This window comes from Tachypleus tridentatus, chromosome 5 (assembly GCF_004210375.1).
Source record: "Tachypleus tridentatus isolate NWPU-2018 chromosome 5, ASM421037v1, whole genome shotgun sequence".
Classification (NCBI taxonomy): domain Eukaryota; kingdom Metazoa; phylum Arthropoda; class Merostomata; order Xiphosura; family Limulidae; genus Tachypleus; species Tachypleus tridentatus.
This window is the reverse complement of record NC_134829.1, coordinates 13519426-13541682: the sequence shown is the minus strand read 5'-3', so window position 1 is coordinate 13541682 and position 22257 is coordinate 13519426. Positions and strand designations below refer to the sequence as shown.

At 34.6% G+C, this 22257-nt stretch overlaps 1 protein-coding gene across 3 annotated transcripts in view; it reads left to right on the top strand.

Annotated features, from left to right (window-relative positions):
- Positions 1-16330: 16330 nt before the first annotated feature.
- LOC143250560 (guanine nucleotide-binding protein G(i) subunit alpha) overlaps positions 16331-22257 on the top strand; it is a 67013-nt gene continuing 61086 nt past the window's right edge. For 2 of the 3 annotated variants that reach the window (XM_076501296.1, XM_076501295.1), the window contains exon 1: positions 16362-16924. In XM_076501296.1, coding sequence (XP_076357411.1) covers positions 16804-16924 — 121 coding nt within the window. In that variant the 5' untranslated portion in view covers positions 16362-16803. Of the gene's footprint in view, positions 16925-22257 lie in introns of all 3 variants that reach the window. The other variant, XM_076501294.1, reaches the window with a different exon arrangement.

The following is a 22257-nucleotide window of genomic DNA, read 5'->3' as shown; positions in this document are numbered from 1 at the left end:
AACAAATCCCAAGATCCACTTCCTTTGGTTCCAGGTATAGGCATTTCCTCTGATACATCTTCTTTGCCCACCCCAAGATGCAAAATGATCATTCGTTCACATCCTCAGCCACTGGAATCCCCTTCCAACAGCAAAGACCTACCCAATTGACCCAGGGCAGGATATCCATGGAGGTCAATAGACCTCCCTCAAATAAGGACAGTAAGGAAAAATAAAAATAGCCACCTTGATACAATGGAACTGTTGAGGTTTCCATTCTAATCTGGATGACATCAAAACACTGATTGCTTCCTACCATCCTGTATGTCTTACCTTATACGAAACATTTCTAATACCTCCCAATACATTCACCTTTTGGCAGTTTTCTTTGTACAGAAATGACAGGCTGTGTGATGGACAAGTGCATGGAGGGGTGGCATTGTTGGTTGATCAACATGTGCCCATCCTGTCTTTGCCACTCGACACACTTTTGGAGGCAGTAGCCATCTGTGCTTCCTTAGGTCCTACCATCACCATTTGTTCTCTCTACCTGTTACCTGGAGAGACATATAAGCAATCAGACTTTGATGCTCCCATTGAACAGTTGCCATCTCCCTTTTTAATCCTGGAGGGCTTTAATGGACATCATTCCCTCTGGGGAAGTGGTGATATTGATAGGAGCAGTTGATCTGTAGAGTGTATGCTTCCTGATCACAACCTTTCTCTTTTCAATACTGGTTCTTTTACTTATTTCTATGCACCTAGTCAATCCTTTACTGCTATTGATCTCTCAATTTTCTCCCCTTCTCTGTTCTCCCATTTTTCATGGAGGGTTGACAATAATACACAAGGCGGTAATCACTTTCCTATAATTTTGAGAGACTGCCTGTGGTTGATGCCACCAGACCCTCATGCCACGGTGGAAGCTGGATCATGCAAATTGGTCCACTTTCACTGCTCTTGCAGAACTTCATCCTGCCATTGTCTGTAAGCCATCAATAGATGACTGTGTAGCAGCAGTGACCGACTATAATATACAAGCAGCTGCTCAATGTATTCCTAAAACCTCGACATGTTTTCCACTATATATCATCTGTGGTGAAATCCTGCCTGTCACATGACATGGAAAGCTCAAAAATGGGTCTGGGAAATGTTTTGAAGATATCCCACACTCTTAAACCTCATCACTTTCCAGCAGGCTCATGCACATGCTCGGTGGGTAAGACGTCAAAGCCAGAAGGAATGTTGGATTAAGTTCACAACCAGCATATTTTCTACCACCAGTTCCAAAGTCATATGGGACAAGATTCGAAAGGTCAGTGGGCAACATAATTCTGCCCCCTTCTCGATCTTACTCTCTGATGGTCAGAAGGTGACTGATGTTCGGAACATCGCTAACACTCTAGGTGAAAGCTTTTGCCGGGTATCTAGCACTTCTGCTTGTTCCTCCACCTTCCTGGCCATCAAGACTCGGGCAGAGCGATCACCTCTTTCCTTTCGAACTGACTGTTTCTTTGACTATAATTGTCCCTTTACCCTGGTGGAACTAAAAATGGCCCTTCATCGGTCTGCCAGTACGTCTGTTGGACCTGATGATATTCATTATGACATGCTGCACCATCTATCTCCTGCTTCTCTTGCTATTCTTCTGATTATTTTTAACCGGATCTGGCAGGAGAATGTTTTTCCTGATGCCTGGTGCCAGGCTATTGTTCTACCTTTCTGTAAAGTTGGGAATGATCCCAAGATTCCTTCAAACTACAGGCCAATTGCTTTGACAAGCTGTCTCTGTAAGACCTTAGAGAGGATGTTTAATCCTCCTCTTGTTTGGTTCCTTGAATCAAACAACCTCCTCTCACCCACCCAGTGTGGGTTCCGACGACAGCATTTCACCGTGGACAACCTGATTCAACTTGAAACATCAATCAGAGAAGCCTTTCTGAAATGACAACATCTTGTATCAATATTCTTTGACATTGAGAAGGCTTATGATACAACATGAAGGTATGGCATTGTGCAAGACTGCCATATATGTGGGTTACATGGCCATTTGCCCATTTTTATTAAAAAAATTTTAATGGACAGGAGATTCCAAGTTCGTGTGGGTTCAACACTTCCCATTCTTTAATACCGAAACTTGGAGCCCCTCAGGACTGTGTTTTTAGTGTTACACTTTTCAGTATAAAAATTAATGCCATCACCAAACAACTCACTCCCACTGTTGCAAACGGGCTCTATGTCAACAACTTTCACATCTCAACTCAGTCATCGAACATGAAGTATATTGAGCAGCAGCTACTGACTGCCCTCAATCATTTACTGAAGTGGACCACAGCAAATGACTTTAACTTCTCTCTCTCTCTCTAAACCCATTTGCATACACTTTTGCCACCAATGGGGTATTCATCCTGATCCTGAAATCCGTATCGGTGAAGTTGTGCTGCCTGTGGTCCCTGAGACTAAGTTCTTTGGGCTTATCTTTGACTATAAGCTGACCTTTATACCACACATCACTCAGCTATGGGTCAAATGTACAACAGCACTGAACATCCTCCATGTCCTCTCTTCCACCACTTGGGGAATGGATCAATGTTCTATGCTAAAGATATATTGTGCTCTTGTATGATCAAAACTCGACTATGGATCACTGGTCTATGGTTCAGAAACCAATGTGAGAGATTTCAGCCTTTTCTCATACCACAACCTTTCCATCAGAGCACCATTCTAGTAATATTCCCTTCACCGTTTTTAACAGTTCATTGTCTTTCCTAAAGTAAGGAGACAAAGACTGAACACAATATTCCAAATGTGCCAAATCAGCAGCCTGTATAGTAAAATTATTACTTCTTTAGACTTTTATTCAATATTTCTGTAAATGCAACCTAAAATCCAATTTGCTTTACCACAAACAACAGCACACTACTTGGATGGCTTTAGACTTATCTACTGTTACATCAAGATCCCTTTACTTCATAACACCCTTAAGATTATTCCAATCCACATTATACTTATTCAAATTATGATAATCTATAAGCAATATCTTCCATTTATCATAATTAAAACCCATCTGTCATTTATTTGCCGAACTTACTAAATTATCTGAATCATTTTGTCAATTAGCAGCATTTTCCTCACACCTAGTAACACTTGTGACCTTAACATAATCTGCAAATTTAAGTAATTTATGGAATATTCCTTTATTTATGTTGTTAATATAAAAAGAGCAAGGTCCTAAGACTGAGACCTGGAACACCCCACTTGTAACATTAATATAGTTTGACTGATCTTCATTTGTAACAACCCTATGCTTTCTTCCATCCAACTACTCTTCTATCCAATTTGCTAAATTATCTCTAACACCAACAGATTTTTTTTTATAAGCCAATATTATGTGGTACCTTGTCAAATGTTTTCTGAAAATCCATAACAAATCTACACCTTTAGCCTCATCTACATATGCAGTAACATTTTCAAATATATCAAAAGATATGCAAAGCAAGATTTTCCCTTAGTGAAATCATATGGATTATCCAATAAAATTCTAACCATTGTTAAATGATTATGCTTAGCATCTTTTAACAGACTTTCTAAAACTTTTCCCACAACTGACACAAGACTAATCTTTATCATCTCTCTTGAAAAGAGGAGTTATATTAGTTAACTTCCAACCCTCTGGTACCTACTCACTATTCAATGATTGACATAAAAATAATAGTAAGTGGCTCACATACTCAATCTTTAACCTCCTTTAAACCCTTTGGAAAATATTATTTGGCTCAGAAGCCTTATTATTTTTCAAACTTCCCAATTTTTCATAACCAGCTCAGAATTAATGCAGTCATGTTGTTCTAACTTATTTCTATCTATTTTGTGGAATACTGCTTAAACCTTCATTTGTAAAAATCAAAGAAAAAGTAAAACTTAATAACCTAGCAACCTCATAGCCCTCACATACTAGCTTTAATTTATTATCCCTCAAGAGCCCTATCCCCATTGTAACATTTTATTTACAATTAATGTATTGAAAGAAATCCTTAGTTATTTTTTACATTTTCTCCTACATCCTTTTTGATGTCTTAATTTCCTGTTTCATGAACTTTCTGATCTTCTGTATATCTCCTGTCATACCATTCAATTTAAATTTTATTAACTTATTATGTTTTCCTTTAATTTTTATCTCTTGAACTCTTTGTGAGCCATCCTGGTTTTTCTTTCAGCCACCTTCTTTCTTTTAGGAATATATTTACCTTGACTATTTAAAAATTTTCCACATCTGATCAGTGTCTCCAAATAACTCAGCTGCCCAATTCACAACAGACAAGTCTTGTCATATTCCTTCAAAATTCGCCTTTTTTTAGAATTTAAAACCAAAATTTTATTCCATATTTCCATATGCAACATAATAGAGTAACAATCATTTGCACCCAGAATTTCTCTAATTTCCACACTACTGATCATTTCTGTATTAAACGTTATTGAACACATTCCCTACCATATTTAATATGAACCCCTCTGTAACTCTAGTATGTTCCATGACTAATTAGTGAAGAAAGCCATCCTAAACAGTTTTCGAAAGCCTTTCTCCCTCAAGGTTTGACTTTCCAAATCTATATATCAGAAATTAAAATCGCTCATAATTATGACTTCATTAACAACCAAAATCTTAATCTCATGTAAAGTTTCTCACCAATTTCATCTGGTAGTCTGTAACAAATTCCCACCAACAGTCTCTTCCTTTTATAACCACTAACAGAAACTTAAATATATTCAATCTCCTTCCTATTATTTTTGATATCATCAATTTCAACAGAATGCAACTCCTCCTTCCCCTCTTTAATATTCTATCCTTATTAAATAGATTGTAACCTTGTATTTCAAAGGAACTTCTGTTCATGCAAACATCTACATGTTTTAGTTATTCTCACCATATCAAAATCTTTTATTCTCAGCAGTGCTCTAGTTGTTTTATTTCATATATTTCTAGCATTACAATAGTAACAATTAAGCCTATCCTTATAACTACTACTATACTTATAATCTATGCTACACTTTTTTCTGCTTATTCTTTTTGCATTTAGCTTTTTTTTACCCTCACCCCTGTTTAGTCCTAGTTTAAAACTTCCTTGAAGCTGAGTTAATAGCCTTAGCAAACAAGCCATCCCCTACCCTATTTAATATGAACCATCTATTCCAAAAAAGCTCTCTTCTCCCACTGAACTGATCCCACAAGTTCATCCAGCCAATCTGCAAATCCTTACATATTAAACTAAGCCTCACCCTAGTAACCTACTATAACTTCATCCCCACAGTTAATTCTGGGCAGTATCCCCAACAAAAAATTAAGTTATGGTCATTTTCTTTAAATGCCTTTATCGACCACTTGTAGTTACTAATTAGTTCCTCTGACATACTTTTTTCTATACTGTTAACCCACACATGCACCACAAAAACTATATCTGCTAGCTCCATTTATTATATCATCCACCTGTGCCTTTAGGTAACATAATCTGATTCTTTTCTCCCAATTTGCCCATAGACTATTCTATACACATGTCTTGTCAAGGAATCACCTATAACTACAACCACATTCTTCTCTAACCCTTTTCCTTCGTTTCAATAATTCGTCATCTGCAGAAACCAACGGCTGAAATTTGTTGCTAAACAGAACATGATGAAAGATTAAAAGTATAAAAAAGCTGGTAATGTAGTTCTTGTGCTGCCAAAGGCAGCTCAATCTATGAGGGCCTGGGAGCATACTTTACCTAATATTAATATAATACTATAATCTACATTTGCTATGTAATTCAGATAAGCAAAGGTGTGCGTGATGCTGAACCTCTTTCCAATCTGTCTGTTTGGTAGAAACATTTAAGCAACTTGAACAACTGTATAACATTATTTACAAGAATCGGTCATTGTGCTAAAATGTCAATTATCAGCCAGTGACTGTAGTGTATAATATATATACTATTTTTGAAGGATCTCGTTTTGTTTATAAAACCACTACGATGTAACGAGCCCTTCATAGAGTGGTTGATAAGGGCTTCTTCCTCCCTCTTCCCCATCATATTTCTGGAACCCACGTATGATTGTAGCTTTAATATGTCGTTCATAATATGTGAAAGTTGCTTGGTCTATCTAAAGTCCAAGACATCTTGTCGATAATATTTTTTCAACGCAAATTTTGCTAATTATTACCAAGCTTGATCAGTGGCAAAATTTGCGTTAAAAATAATATTGACAAAAAATTGTCAACAAGTAGCATACTTAAACTTAATAATTTACGAAAGAAATATCTAGAATCTTAAATATGTCTAAATCTGGTAGAAAAATGTTAAGTTGAATTGTAGTCAAGTATGTTGCAAAGAGTCGCGGCCTCCTCGCAGAGTGGTTCGCGATTAACAGCACAGACATTTTCAAATCTGTTACATACTACAATATGAGCAGCAAGCACAATAAGGATTATGTCTGATGTTTGGTTTGTTTTGAATTTCACATAATACTAATCGAGAACTATCTGTATTAGCTGTTCCTGATTTAGCATCGATAGACGAGAGAGAAAACAGCTAGTCAGCATCACCGTCTAACAACTCATGGGCTAATCATTTTGCCAACGAATAGTTTAACTGGCAATAAATTTATAATATCACCATGTCAGAATGAATGAAAATAATTGGTGATGGGGATTCGACCCCGCGACCTACAGATTACCAGTCGAACGTCCTAACCACCAAACTGTGCCAAGCATTTGTTGAAGGTAAAATACTTCCTAAGTTTTTTTTAAACATAGTTAAAAAACAAAATATTATCAATCAGAAACATTTGGGTAAAATTCACAGAGATTCAGAGCACTTTTACAGTGCTGTTGCGAAAACATATTTGCTGCCTATCTATCTGTATAACCTATACATTTCTCACTTTGCTGCCTATTTTGTACGACATCTCAGATTCCACGGCTCGGCATGGCAAAGTGGTTAAGGCATTCGACTCGTAATCTAAGGGACGAATCCCCTCCCTCACACCAAACATGCTCGCCCTTTCAGCCGTGAGGGCGTTATTATGTTAAGGTCAATCCCACTATTCGTTGGTAAAAAAATTAGCCCAAGATTTGTCGGTGGGTAGTGATGACTAGCTGCCTTCCCTTTAGTCTTACACTTTGCGCGAAATTCAAAACAAACCAAACCATATTCCACATTACTGCTAACGTGGCTACCACATATTAAAAATGTACTGATACGAATCTGGAAAAGAGCAAACTATGCAAGAAGTCTTTCAGGTGAAATCCAAGGAACATCACCAGACAACATACTTAAAATCTACAAAACGTACATTAGACCAACAATAGAATATGCATCACCTGCCTGGATTAACATAGCACCCACACATGTACAGAAACTTCAACGTATACAAAATTCTGTACTAACTTCAGCATACAAAGTACCACGTAGCACCTCAACCACATTCATGCACAAGTATGCAAACATAGATACAATAGCTGAAAGACTCTTGCATAATTCTCTAAAATATTTCAATAAGAATTGGCACAAAAATGACTTAATGTGTGATCTCGACAGATATCACGTACATGATGTAAATGGTACTAAATACCTCTCCCCTTTTAACATATATTTAAGAAATGTAACACAAGCTGGCCACTATGCACTAGACACTTAGTCCTTGTTTCTTTTTATTTTTATAATTATTATTTTCTTTTTTTAATCATTATTATTATTTTTATTTTCTTCTCTTTTGAATTATTATTCAAGTATTGAATAATAATAATTATTACTTTCTTTTCTGTGTGAGTGTTTGTGTTACTACAAGTAGTAGTAGCATTCTCTCAATCGAGGAAAAGGAGAAAAAATACAAAAAAAAATATATATATATATGAAAATACAAAAAAAAAATTAAATGGAAAAAAAAACCAAAACTTCTTGTTCGTCCATGCATGGACTGAGCCCTGAAATGGACCTGAGTATGATGTTATACTTTTACTCTGGCCCAAAGCTTTAAAAAAAAAACAAAAAAAAAAACCCTAAAGACAGACGCTATAATCGTTCGGGAGGGAGGAAGAGGTCAAATGTACCTGACCCTCCTGGGTATTTAACAATATCAATACCCAAATACCCACACAGTCAAACATTACTGCAAAACGTCTTCCATTGGCTGAGATAGGAGTGCTTGCTTAATGTCAAAGTTAGGTCAACATAAATACATTTAGTTGCAGATTTTATGTTGAAATTTATTTTTGTAATCAGGATTACAATTTGTGTCAAAGTGTACGCGGCCTGTATAAACATTATATTAAAAAAAAACTATTTTAGGAATTACTTTGGTGAAAAGTTTGGTTTGAATTTCGCGCAAAGCTACTCGAGGGCTATCTGCGCCAGACGTACCTAATTTAGCAGTGTAAGACCAGGGAAGGCAGCTAGTCATCACCACCCACCGCCAACTTTTGGGCTATTCTTTTACCAAAGCATAGTGGAATTGACCGTCACGGTATAAAGTCCCCACGGTTGAAAGGGCAAGCATGTTGGGTGTGACGGGGATTCGAAGCCGCGACCCTCGGATTACGAGTCAGGTGCCTTAACCACCTGGCCATGCCAGGCCGAACGTAGTATTTAAAGAAGGGCTAAAGTATAAATAAATCTGTTTGAAGACGAGATCGATGCAGCTATTATAAATGTGCAGAGAGGTTACAACAGAAACTGTAGAGAACTACAAAATAACAACACAAAGCCAATGAGGTAAAAATGAACATAAATGAAAAAAAAACCGTAGAAAATAAACTGGTAAATGCAAGAATTAAACCACCCACATCTCTTTTCTTATTGTTCCAAAAAATCCAATTTAAAACGCAGTGTACTACTAAATATGTCAATATGTATCAGATTTACACACACAATTTTCTTTCTTAACACAAATATAGTTTAATATACAAACAATAACACGATTTATAATAACGGTTATTACCAAACGATGATTTATAAACAAAAGTTTTACAAACTTATAAACAATACCGAGTCTTCTGTCTGGTCTAAAACTGAATTTTTCATCGACGTTCACAGAAAGCGAATTAATTCTATGTTGATACAAAGGTATACTTCTCTTGACGGCTAGCTAGCTTGAAGCACACGTAAGTTTTTCACTGACGACAATATCTAATGTCCTCGCAGAAATACTGAAATCTGAAGTTAATTCATAAAAGTTAAACGATTTCTAATGATCGAAATTTGTAAACGTTCCTTGTCAAAAAAAATTATTTTTCCGATTAATAAGCATTTATCAAAACTGCAACTTCCGATGCTTATAGTATACTGACTGTAGCAAACGAACAACAATATTAAACTATCTATCCGCGTGTTGATTCACAAACTTTAAGGCGACGTTCTCGAAAGTTTACTTGGCAATTACTAGTATTACATAAGTATTTGGTACATTGTTGTTTCTTACGCTCGAGAATCTTCTACAAATTTAGAGAACATGCGGGACTTTCGCAATACACATATACATTTCTGAATATGTATTAAACTGAAACAAGGGTAGATAGTAAAATAAATACATAATAGTGAACCATTATGGTATATACAGACAATATAAAAATAAACTATTGAACACAGAATTAATATTGTTTTAACAAGACCTATCATAGATCGGGTTCTTATGGATTACTCGCTAAAAATAATGTGAAAGTCGCGGCATTTTATCATTTTATTTTTTTTCAATAAGTGAACTACCTTTGTTACAGGCTTGTTCAACTATAGACATAATTTAAAATACAATGTTTAAATAGAAATTCCTAAAGTAATGGTACACCTAGCTCACAAATAAACATACTTGCAGATGTATAGACGCGATAACTTCCAGTGCTTAGCTTGAACTGAATTAATTCGATCAGTAACTGCTTACTCATTAACTAATTGCTTCTTGTATTCATATTGTGGCCCCCCGCTAATACAGCCGTAAGTCTACGGATTTACAACCTTAAAATCAGTGGTTCGATTCCCTTCCGTGGACTCAACAGATAGCCTGCTATGGCTTTGCTATAAGAAACACACACACATTCATATTATGCTCGCTTTCTTATCTCTTTAGAAACGTACGAGATCATAGCGTCATAATTGTTGCATATTGTTGAGACCCATCTAGCAAATAAATATTGAAAAATATAGTTTACAACAATGTACATATACAATACGAAATACATCCTTTAGCACAGAGGCAAGTACATACACTTACAGATTGTTTTTTGTTTTGTTTTAATTTCGCGCAAAACTACTCCAGAGCTATCTGCGCTAGCCGTCCCTAATTTAACAGTGTAAGTCCAGAGGGAAGGCAGCTAGTCATCACCACCCACCGCCAACTCTTGGGCTACTCTTATACCAACGGAAAGTGGGATTATAACACCCCTACGACTGAAAGGGCGTGTATGTTTGGTACGATGGGGATTCGAACCCGCGACCCACAGATTACGAGTTGAACACCTTAACCAACCTGGCCATGCCGGGCCATACACTTATATAAGATACTCTTTAACACATAAATTAAATTTATGTTAATTCTTCAACAATGATGACCTGCACACCTTTCATTTATCATTTTACACTTACAACCAATTAGCGCAAAATGTTACTGCATAAATCAGCATCACAAATGATAAGCAACTTATTTAATTCTTTTAACATAGATACAATAAATATTTTAAAAACCAGGAAAATGTTGCAAAATTACAACCCCAAAATGGAAAATATACAGAATTACATTAAACAGAAAAACGACTAGTAAATGTTTAGAAAGACATAAAACTACTCAAAACTTATAATGAACAGAAACATTCTATAAAATTACGAACCAAAATATAGAGATATATTGATGAGATTATTATATGCAAAAACGGCTCGTTTGGGTTGAGAAAATATTTTACGTTTCGGCCTTCTACGTAAAATATTTTCTCAACCCAAACGAGCCGTATATATATATTTCTCGACATCACTAATTATGATGGCATTATTGACGTGCTTATTCAGAGCAGCCAGGTTCCATAGTGCGCCTGTCATTCTTCTGTGAACAGTCACAAGTTCTTTGTTTTCCGAAAACACTGTATATCTTCATCAAACCAAGGCTAAAGTGATGTTCTCTGACACAAATAATCTTGTCATTATGTGTCAGGCCCCTTGTAACTTTGTTACTACAACATAGCAGTGGCACTTAAGAGGTGAGAGCTGTTTGAGGGATAGTTGGTAATTTAACACTGGGCTGCAACTGGGTAGTCTTTCTAGCTCTTTTTACAAGCTCTCTCCCTCTCTCTAGTTGTTTGGATATGTAACTTTTGTATACCCGGGAGGGTCAGGTACACTATACCTCTTCCTCCTTCCTTTTCGTTGTTAGAGTGGACTTGGTAGTATATTTAAAGTTAATACATAAGGGCCAGAGTGATGAACATAACTCAGGCCCTTTCCAGGACAATATCCATGTATATTATACTTTCAGCTTATCTAAGCCTAGAACACAGGTGGCCTGTTTTATTTTAGCACTTGTGTATATGTATTTTTATTGATTTTTAATACTTAATTTTATCTTCATGATCTAATGTATGAATTATTCGGAGAAGAGGTGTTTAGGACTCGCTTCATTATATATGCAATACCTGTCTAGTTCGCATAACAGCTCATTTTTTCTCCAAATTTTATCGAAATATTTTATTGTACTATGTAGAAGTCTACCTGTAGATGTTTGTGTATTAGAGTATTTGTGCATGAACTTTGAGGAAGTGGTTTTAGGTACTCTATATGCTGTTATAATTAATGTATTTTGTAATGATTGTAGTTTGGTTTGCAGTTGTTTTTTACTTACGTTAATCCATGCAGGAGCTGCATAGTCTACTACTGGTCTTCTATATGTTTTCTATATTTTAAGGATGTTTTCAGGTGTTGTTCCATAATTTTTACCAGTTAGACTCCTTGCATAGTTTATTCTTCGCCAGATTTTATTTTTTATGTTACTTACATGCTTTATTCGCGTAAGTTTAGAATCATATCTTAGTCCTAAAAAATTTGCAGATGTAGCAGTCTGGAGAAGCGCTATGCTTATGTAAATCTGGGGTTGTACGTTTTGATGTTTCGTATATTTTGAAAATATCACTAATTGTGTCTTTGCTGTGTTTATTTTGATTCTATATTTTTGGAAGTATTCACTTATTCTGTTTAGTTGTGGTTATATGTTAGTGGCTGCAATTTCTGGTGTAGGGGCACTTTTCCAAATTGCTACGTCATTAGCGAACTGTAACGAGTATCCATGATTTTGGTCTTTATGTGGCATATTATTAACATACATGATAAAGAAAATAGGACTAACCACTCCTCCTTGAGGGACGCCAGCTTCTGGAGTGAAGAACTCAGAGAAAGCTCTCTACGTTCACGCTGCATTTTCTATTTTCCAAAAAGTTAGATAACCAGCGAATAATTCCACGCGGTAGTCCCATTTCATTCATACGGAACCAAAGACCATTGTGCCATACAGTGTCGAATGCTTTCTCGATATCGAGGAAGCAGACAGCAGTGCATTCTTTATTATTAAAGCTGTTTATTATCGTTTCAGTTAACCTAATTAAATGATCTGTCATTTGTGTAAATTTTCTAAATCCGTTTTGTTTTTCAGGTAATTTTGAAGTAACCTCCAAAAATGTGGAGGGTCTATTATTTATTATTCGTTCAAGAATTTTGCCTATACAGCTGATCAGGCTGATTGGTCGATAGCTATTTGGCTTATTAGCTGGTTTTTCTTCTTTGTTCATAGAAAGATAAAATAAAGATAGCTAATAGGTAGTCAAATAATTTTGGAGCGCTTTTTTTGGGGAGAATTGTTTGCATGCCATCATTTCCTGGTGATTTGTTTTTTGAATTCTTGATTGCTTGTTTGAGTTCAGTTGGTGTGATTTTTTTGGTCAGCAATAGAGTATTATAGTCATAAGTATTATCAGTGTTATTGTTAGTAATATTGATTGCAAAGTATGGTTTGTATAATTCTATGTTATTTGTTACATGGTTGTTTACTTTGTTGTAGAAATAGTTGTTCATGTCTGGGTCATTATGTGTTTTGTAGTTGATGTATAAAGGCTTTTGCTTTTTCTTTGTTGGCGCTCGCTATGGTGTTTTATGTTCCAGTGTTGGGTATTTTCTTGAAGTGGCTTCATTGGTGAATTTTTTTAGGTGCGACCAAAACTTTCTAGGGTCAGTTTGTTCATTTAGTTGGAAGCACAAGTTATCACATTTTTCTTGTTTTAACAGTTTAATTTCTGTTCTAATTTTATTTCTGATACTATTTAGTTGTGTTTTTATTTCTTGATCTCTTGTTGCCATGAAATATCTTCTTCATTGTCTTCGTTGTTTTATTAGTGTTAATAGTTGTTTGGTTGGTTTCCATGCATTGTTTATGGTTGTCTGTTGTTGCTTTGGTACAGTGTCCGTAGCTGCTTTTAGTAGACACTCCATGATTATTTGACTATAATTATCAATTTCTGATTCGTTATTGGCTGTACGTTTAATTTTGTCTGGTAGTATGTTGAATAATACATTTTGAAATTCCTGCCAGTTTGCTTTTTTTGTAGTCAAATTTGTCTTGTCTGTAGATTTTATCTTTATGGGGAGTGAGATCGAAGACACACCATATTGGAAGATGATCGCTGTGAACATCTTTTCCCACATTAAAATTTATTAACTTTTGACTAACATTAAATGAGGTGAGGCAGATGTATAAGATATCATTTGAATTTGTCGCATAGGTAGTATGCGTGGGTGTACTATTATTGATAAGGATTATGTTATTATTATCGATGAATTGTAATAGGTGTCCGCCATTTGTGTTAGTGGATTTACATCCAAAGTTCTTATATTTACTATTCAGATCACCTATTACAATTGTGTTTTGGTTGTGGGAAAATATGTTGTGGATTAGGTTTATGTCAATGCATTTAGTTGGTGAACAATAAATACCTGCTGTTGTTATTACGAGCGTTTGTGGCCCGGCATGGCCACGTGGATTAAGGCGTGCGACTCGTAATCTGAGGGTTACGGGTTCGCATCCCCGTCGCTCCAAACATGCTTCTCCTTTCAGCCATGGGGGCGTTATAATGTAACGGTCAAACCACACTATTCGTTGGTAAAAGAGTAGCCCAAGAGTTTGCGATGGGTGATGATGACTAGTTACCTTTCCTTTAGTCTTACACTGCTAAATTAGGGACGGCTAGCGCAGATAGTCCTCGTGTAGCTTTGCGCGAAATTAAAAAAACAAACAAGAATGAATGTCGTCGGTGTTTGGGTACATACCCTGGAGGGTCAGGTTCTCTATGACCTCTTCCTCCTCCTCCTACTTATATTCTTGGCTGATTGATATTTATGACTGTGAACTGAATTTTATTTGGTCCTTTTCAGGGCAATGTCCATGTATTGTGGCTCGTATACAGTTATTATTCTATTAGCATAATGTCAAGTTTGCTGGTGGCATTTTTTTTAATACATAAATAAAGAAACTAATTTTTTTAAATTTTTATTTAAAGTTTATATTTTTTATTATTATTTAAAGGTTTTATATTTTTTTATTTATTTTTATATTTGAAATATAAGTTAACTGGGGAGAGATATTTAGGACCAGCTTCATCATGTATGAGGTACCTGTCTAGTTCGCATAGTAATTCGTTTTTCATCCAATTCTTATTAAAGTACATAATTGTAATATGTAGGAGTATATCTGGTATGGGTGGTATGTTCGAGTATTTGTGAACGAATTGAGATGATATTGTTCTTGGAACTCTGTATGCAGTTGTGAGGAGTGTGTTTTGGATTGTTTGTAGTTTAGTTTTGATTATTTTATTGCTTACAGTTATCCATGTTGGAGCTGCATAGTCTATTACAGGTCTAATATATGTTTTATAGATTTTTAGAATGTTGTCTGTAGATGCTCCACTAAACAAACAAGCGTTTGTTGTTTCGGATTGGTTTAAATTGCGTGCTAAGTCAGACGAGTAATTTAGCAGTGTTAGACTAAAGAGAAACCAGATAGTCAACACCATTCACCGCCAACTCAAATAGTGGGACAAGACAGTAGTATCTGTCACCATCACTTTTTTAAAGAAAATATATGAAAAAATGAGACATTCCGCACATACTCACATCTGTATGTTCAAAAACTATAAACTGATAAATGAAGTCGCTTTTTCAAAAAAGGTGTAATTACCAAGCATTAATAAGATAATTTATAACCTATTCATGGCCCTTTTCAAATAGGAAAGCTTGCATATTGTATACCCAAAATTAGGAAATTCACTTACTCAACTTTATTTGATTTTTATAAATTGTTTACTGTGTCTAAGTGTTTGTTTGAGTTGAAAACTACACAATTGGTTAATTAATTACGTTTTGCCCATAAATGTATCACATCGCGATTTTTATGGTTTTAAATCCATAAGTTTACTGCTGAGGGACTGTATAAAATATAAATGTTTAGTTAGTTTATTTTCGTTCACACAATACTGAATAGCATAATTTAAATGTTTAATATGATTTATTTTTTTAAAGTTTATTACTTTGCAATAAAAACATCTGTAGTTGACATTATGAGAAATGGGTCCGTAAAGGTTTGTTTTGAAATTTCGCCGAAAGCTATACGAGGGCTATCTTCGCTCGTCATCCTTAATTTAGCAGTGTAAGACTAGAAGGAAGTCAACTAGTCATCACCACCCACCACCAACTCTTGGGCTACTCTTTTACCAACGAATAGTGGGACTGACCGACGATATATAACGCTCCCACGGCTGAAAGAACGAGTATGTTTGGTGTGATGGGGATTTGAACTCGCGACCTTCAGTTTACGAGTTGAGTGCCTAAACCATTTGGACCTAGTACGTAAAGAAACTTTGATGAAGGTTGTTTGATTTTGATGAAATGATATCTTTGTTCATTTTTAGGTGGAAGGTTATACAATGGTCTATATATATATGCATATGCATTGGAAAACTTTTACATTTTATACTTGTTTAAATTATTGCTCATTAAGCTATTTTTAAATGCATATGCCTTACATTTGTGATGAAAATCATGTAAAGTTGCAGCTGTTTTTTCGTATTATTTTTCAGTATTAACAAATGTTACTGAATACATCAGCAACAGATCAGTTAATGGTGGTAACAACATTTGTTCAAGAATAGATCTTTTTATTAGATATGGTTTAAAGTATTTTTTTAAAGTACTTAAACTGGTAGTTGTAAACAAACTTTTATTAATATTGCTTAAAATCGAACAAATTATTAATAAAATGTAAATATTATGTATGATTTCCGGTGTCTGAAAAGTAATATCCGGCTTACTATCTCTATGACCCTGATTCATTGAATTCGAAGGGTGTGTGTTCGTTGCTGTAGTGTTATTTACTCTAGGCTTAAGCTTAGAGGTCGAGTAAGAAATGAATCTGTAGAGGAAATTACTAAGATTCTAAATTTGAAAGTACATGTATATACCTGTGTTTGTTGATGGTACAATTCCATAAGGACCAAAGAAGGAATGAAACCCGCTTCATATTGTTTAGTTGCATGGAATTGAGAATTTAACGAGAACCACCTTGCCTGCTCCAAAACATCGTAAACGAGAAGGGAACCCGCCACACCTGCCGGTGACCGTTACAAACGGGTAGCATTGGTTTTTAAATTAGGCTGCGCGACAGTGTGACATCACTTAGATTTATACTGGAGTGTAACGTTATTTTCTTAATAATTTTTTAAGATTTAATTTTGGCTTTTGAGTTTATTGTTATTAATATTATACACAAAATAAAATGGGTTGCGCAGTTAGTTCTATAGCAGACAAAGAAGCAACTGAAAGGTCTAAAAAAATTGACAAAGATTTGCGGGCAGATGGAGAAAGACAAGCAAGAGAAGTCAAGCTACTTCTTTTGGGTATGTAAATTGTCATCTTTAAATTATTGTAATTTTTATTGTTATATTAAATTATATGTAGACAAATAAATTAACTGAAAAGTTCTATATTAAAACGTTTGATTTTTTAATTTAAAACAAACTCTGTGAGTAAAGAGATCCACTTGGGGAAATATATTAAAACTACATTTAAACGACGGGAGTTTCTTTGCTCTGTAAGTCACCATAAAAGAACTTCTGCCATTAGTATTATATCCATTAGAAGGCCTATGATGTGATTGTTTTTAATTTCTAAGTCAAACTAAGCCATACTGTGCTGACACAGTGAGAGTAAGTCAGTTTGAAAAGTAGAGTTTATTGTTTCATTTAAGTGGACTTGCATATTTAACTTTGTTTTAAGGTGAAAAAGGCCATTTTAACTCGTGTATGATTTGTATGGTCCTATTTCAAGATTGTGCAGTTTGTTGATGTTGGGAGACATTAAGAAGCTAATTATTACTTTATAAGTATGTTTGGGATTTTATTATATGATAATATCAAAGTCAGTAATTCTACAGTTTTGTGGTATTCCTTACTAACTGATGATTTGGAGAATACTGAATTAAAGAGTTCAGAATGTATTGCTCTTTTAATGTACAACTGGGTGAAAGCCTTGACACTGATAAATGTAGGAATACACAAATATTTATTCACACAAGTAACAAAAAATAAAGGCAAGTGTTTATTTATGCACATAAAAGTGGTAAGAGATTTATTCAAATGCTCTTACCAGTTTAGTACCTCCCTTGTAAGTTAAACTAAAAACTTTAAAATGAAATTGACACCCCTTAGGAAATTAACTGGAACAAATATTATAATTAAAATGTTGCTATCATTTACAATTTTAATTCTCACTCTTGTACAAGCAAATCTAGCTTTAAATATAAAACAAAACCACTGACAAATTCAGGCTTGCACATGAAATACACATTACACCCAAAACCTGCATCAACTAGGAGTTGATATTTAGAGTATAGATGCCCCTGATTTTTATATGATTTGCTCTCGGGAAAATGGCTTTCTATTTCTGGATATCATGTACTATCCTGCCTACAAGAACGTTCATTAGTTGCCAGCTAACAGACCCATGTCTTGCATTCCTTTAAAAGAGAAAAGGGTAAATTACATAAGTGAATCTCTGCATCCAGATCAAGGAGTCAGAAAAACCCAATAATAATTTTGAAATAAGTGTCATCTCATTAAGTGTGAGATTCAAACTGTCATGACTCAAATATATTATAATGTATGTACATAAATTAAAAACCATGTGTCCAACTAACCAATTCAGTTTAGAGGTGAACAATTGTTGATTAGTGGAAATTGATAATCATTCTTTGTTAAGCTCATTGGTTGATTCCATTAAACCTATTGGAAAAAAGTCTAAGAAAAAAATCTCAACCTTGGATTTACACCAGTGACTTAGATGAAGGAATGGTCAGTAGATTATTTATATTTGCTGATGACACAAATGTGTGTTGTTAACCTATGAGGGGGATGTTACTGCTTTACAAAGGATTTAGGTTATTTGGTGAGTTGAGTGAATAAATAGCAGGTAGCTGTTAATTATAATAAATGTACATTAATGCATGTGAGGTATTAGAATTTGAATTATGAGTATAATTTTGATGGGAATAGAATCAACAGGACTAGGGAAAGATCTTGGTGTACTGATTCATCAGGCTTTCAAGTTACCATGCAATGTGTTATTGCTAGTGGTGGGGCAAACAGGATTATACATTGTATGTATAGAATTACTGAAGTATATAGAGGTTACAATGTCATCATGTAGGTCATTGGTTAGGCCACATTTAGAGTATCATATTCAGTCTTGAGGTTTTACTTTGAAAAGAAATTTAACTTATGGAAGAGGTTCAAAGTTGCTTGAGTGATACCTGGAATGGAGAGGTTGTCATATGAAGATAAATTAAGACTTCTTAAATGTTTTGTCTTGAAAAAAAAAGAGTTAGAGGTGTTATGTTAGGTGATTAAGATTGTTAATGGAATTGATAGTGTTTATGCATCATATGTTTTCACAATTTAATAGTGAGAATAGTAGGATTAGGAGACATAAATATAAATTTTGGGCAGGAGGGATGTTATCTTCACCTAAGACAGCTTTATTTTTTACAGGTGGTTGGCCAATGGATGTGATGGATGCAGTTAATTTAAAGAAGTTTAAGGGATAAGTAGTGGAATGATATAGGTTGTCTTTGAGTTTTTTAATGTTTAATTTAGTGTATGGGATAGCACAGAGAGACCATAATGGACCTATAATGTTAGATCTGAGCTACTCTAGTATATTTATTAAGGCATTTAAAGAAAATAGCCATAACCTGATTCTACAGAGAATTAATTTTGGGAATAACAGTATATGTAGGTCACTAAACCTGAATGTTGAACTTTGGTTAATATGCAAGAAAGAGCATATTGGACTTGTGGCATCAAGTTAATGGGAAAGGGAAAGCATTTTGGAATGTATAGTTTCATTTAAATAGGGTAGGGGCTGGTTTGTATGCAAGGGACATTATCTCAGCTATAAACTAGGACCAGAAAGTGGTGAGGGTCAGGATAAACCAAATGTAGAAAAAGTAAGATATGCAGAAAAGTATAGTGGAAGAACAAATTACAGAAGTAGTTATAATGGTGGGGTAAACTATTACTGTTGTAATGATAGAAGTATAAGAAACTTGCAGCACTAATTATAATGGAAGAGTTTGATATAATTGGAATAACTGAAACTTAATAAAATGTAGACAATTTTGATTATAGATTTTTTCTTGAAATACAGTGTTATATATTTTTAATAGTGTTAAAATACCATTCTAGTGAAGTTGAAAATGTCAAAGTAAATGGCAAGAAAATTGAACCTGTAGTGTTTTCTGTCAAGGGTATGTGGGTCCAAGTGAGCATAGCTCAGGTTTGATTCTTTACTGTATGTGGATATGAGATTTTAGAGATAAATAAAAACAAATTTTGAGGAGATGCAGAAATAATTATCTGTTTAAAATTAGGCCACTGAATTTACTGGAGATACTGATCAAATGTGGAGAATGTTTAAAATTAAAGTTTTCAAGATAGATTCTTTCTTTAAAGACAGGAAAGGTAGCTGTCGACAAAAGACCACGTTGGTTTTTGAAATATGTAAAGAATGAGATTAAATAAAAGGATTGTAAATTTAAGAAGTTTAACTTTCCTGATGGGGGATTTGGAGAAATACAGAAGTTCAAGAGCTGATCAAACAGAGAATTAGAAAATTAAAGAGAGTTTATGACAAAAATTTGGCTGAAAATGTAAACATTAACAGTAAGGATTTCTTTATATACATTTATATACAACTAAAATATTAGGATGGGAGCATGGACTTTGAGTTGTGATAAAGGAAATGCTATTTATAATAACTGTAAGATAACTTATGTCCTGAATTTTATTTTCATGATTTTTTACTAATAACAATTTATGCAATATTTCTCATCCTGAACAGTTGCTAGATGGTAACAACAAGATGAGCATATTAATTCTGAGTTTGTCCAAAAACCAAAAAGGAAGGTTTACAAATGAATAAGACTCTTGGACCATATTTCTCCAAGGATTTTTAGATAGGTTAAGGATTGGATAAGTAACCCACTTGCTAACACTTTTTGTAAGACTTTGAATAGTGGGTAGATGTCAGATGATAGAGAATTGGCTAATGTAACTCCTCTTTTCATTGAAGGTGATAAAAATCAACATGGTTTAAATAGGGATAAATACTGCCTTTCTGATATTCTGACATTCCTTAAAAGGATTATTGCTAATCTAGAATTTGTGTACCTGGATTTTTAGAAAGCATTTAACAATTTGCAACATAAAATGCTTGTTAAAAAGTGGTTTCTATATGTGTGGGGGTTTAGTTGAAAAGGATCTGAGTGAGATATTTAAGATTAAGAAAATTGGTAATTTGGCAGAGTTATAAAAATCTGCACTGGAGACCACATTGAAGAATAATTCAATTTCATTGAAAAAGTTTTTAGAATAATGTTTACCCTATCCTCAGCCACAACAAGAAAACAACACAATTATAAAATTACTTTACTGTATATCCCTAAATTAGGGAAGAAATTCAGGAGTTCAACATATGAGTTTTGGAAAACTCCTCCAGAACACACTAATGAAAGTGAAACAACTCATCAACAAGATAAAGAAAAAAGAATTCATCTACAAATTGCCATGTTTATATGGAAATACATACAATGGAGATGCAGGTTATACCATAAAGCAAAGACTAAAAGTAGTAAGTAGTATACACTGAAAATGCAGAGGATTGGTGAAAATGTGTAAAAAGATGAGTGTGTATCAGAAATAGAGTTTTAGGTAAGGAATATGTTAATTTCTGAGATGATACTGCACCTCTATATACAGATTAGCTAGAACTCCTTGTTTAAGTGGTGAAGGAACTATTGCAAAGTTTTACCTAGATCAGCTTCCTTCAGAAAGTGCCTGAAGAAAAAAGTAATTGGAATGTGACATCCAATGACAATGGAACACCTGTGGGAGACCACATCTTATCTCATTTAGGTCATGATCATCACCCAAAAAAAGAAAGAAAAGAAGAAACAAGTAAGTTCTGTGTGTCCCATGGATGGGAAAAATAAGAACATGGCCATCTGAGTACTTTCACACAAGAGATCAGAGTACCAATATTTGTAGCAGATTGGCATGCATTCAGATCCTATATTGTGTGTTCCCTTCATCTCTACTGTAAGATTATTGGATTGACACCAACTGTTGGAAGTGTGGACAGTAATCATAACATAGAGATGTGTGTGGTGTGTGTCCTGCTTGATTAAATTGAAGAGACAAAACTGCAAGAGAAAGGCACAGCATCGTAGTGTGTTCAGCTCAACTGGAAAAACTCAGGCCACAGGAGGAGAGCACTGTTAATATAAGTATAGCTATAAGATGGGCCACCTGTATTATACTGACATTGTCAGTATTTCCTGTGTCAGATATACATTTTCTGAAAATGTTATAATGAAAATATTAATATATAGATGCAACTAGACTGACACATTTAGAAAAATCATCAATGATAAAACATAATTGTGAAACATGTCTTATCATAAACTGGGACCAGAATCAACTTCTGAATACAGCTAATTAGTGAAAAGTCAAGAAAATTAAAGAATCCCTTTATATCAAATAATACCAACCTAATATTACAGTTTTGATGTCAATAACTGCTGGACAATCACTTGCTGAAATACACAAAATGACTGATTACACAATATAATGTGCTTCAGGGGTAGAAATATTCTAAATTTTCAGCCGGACACATG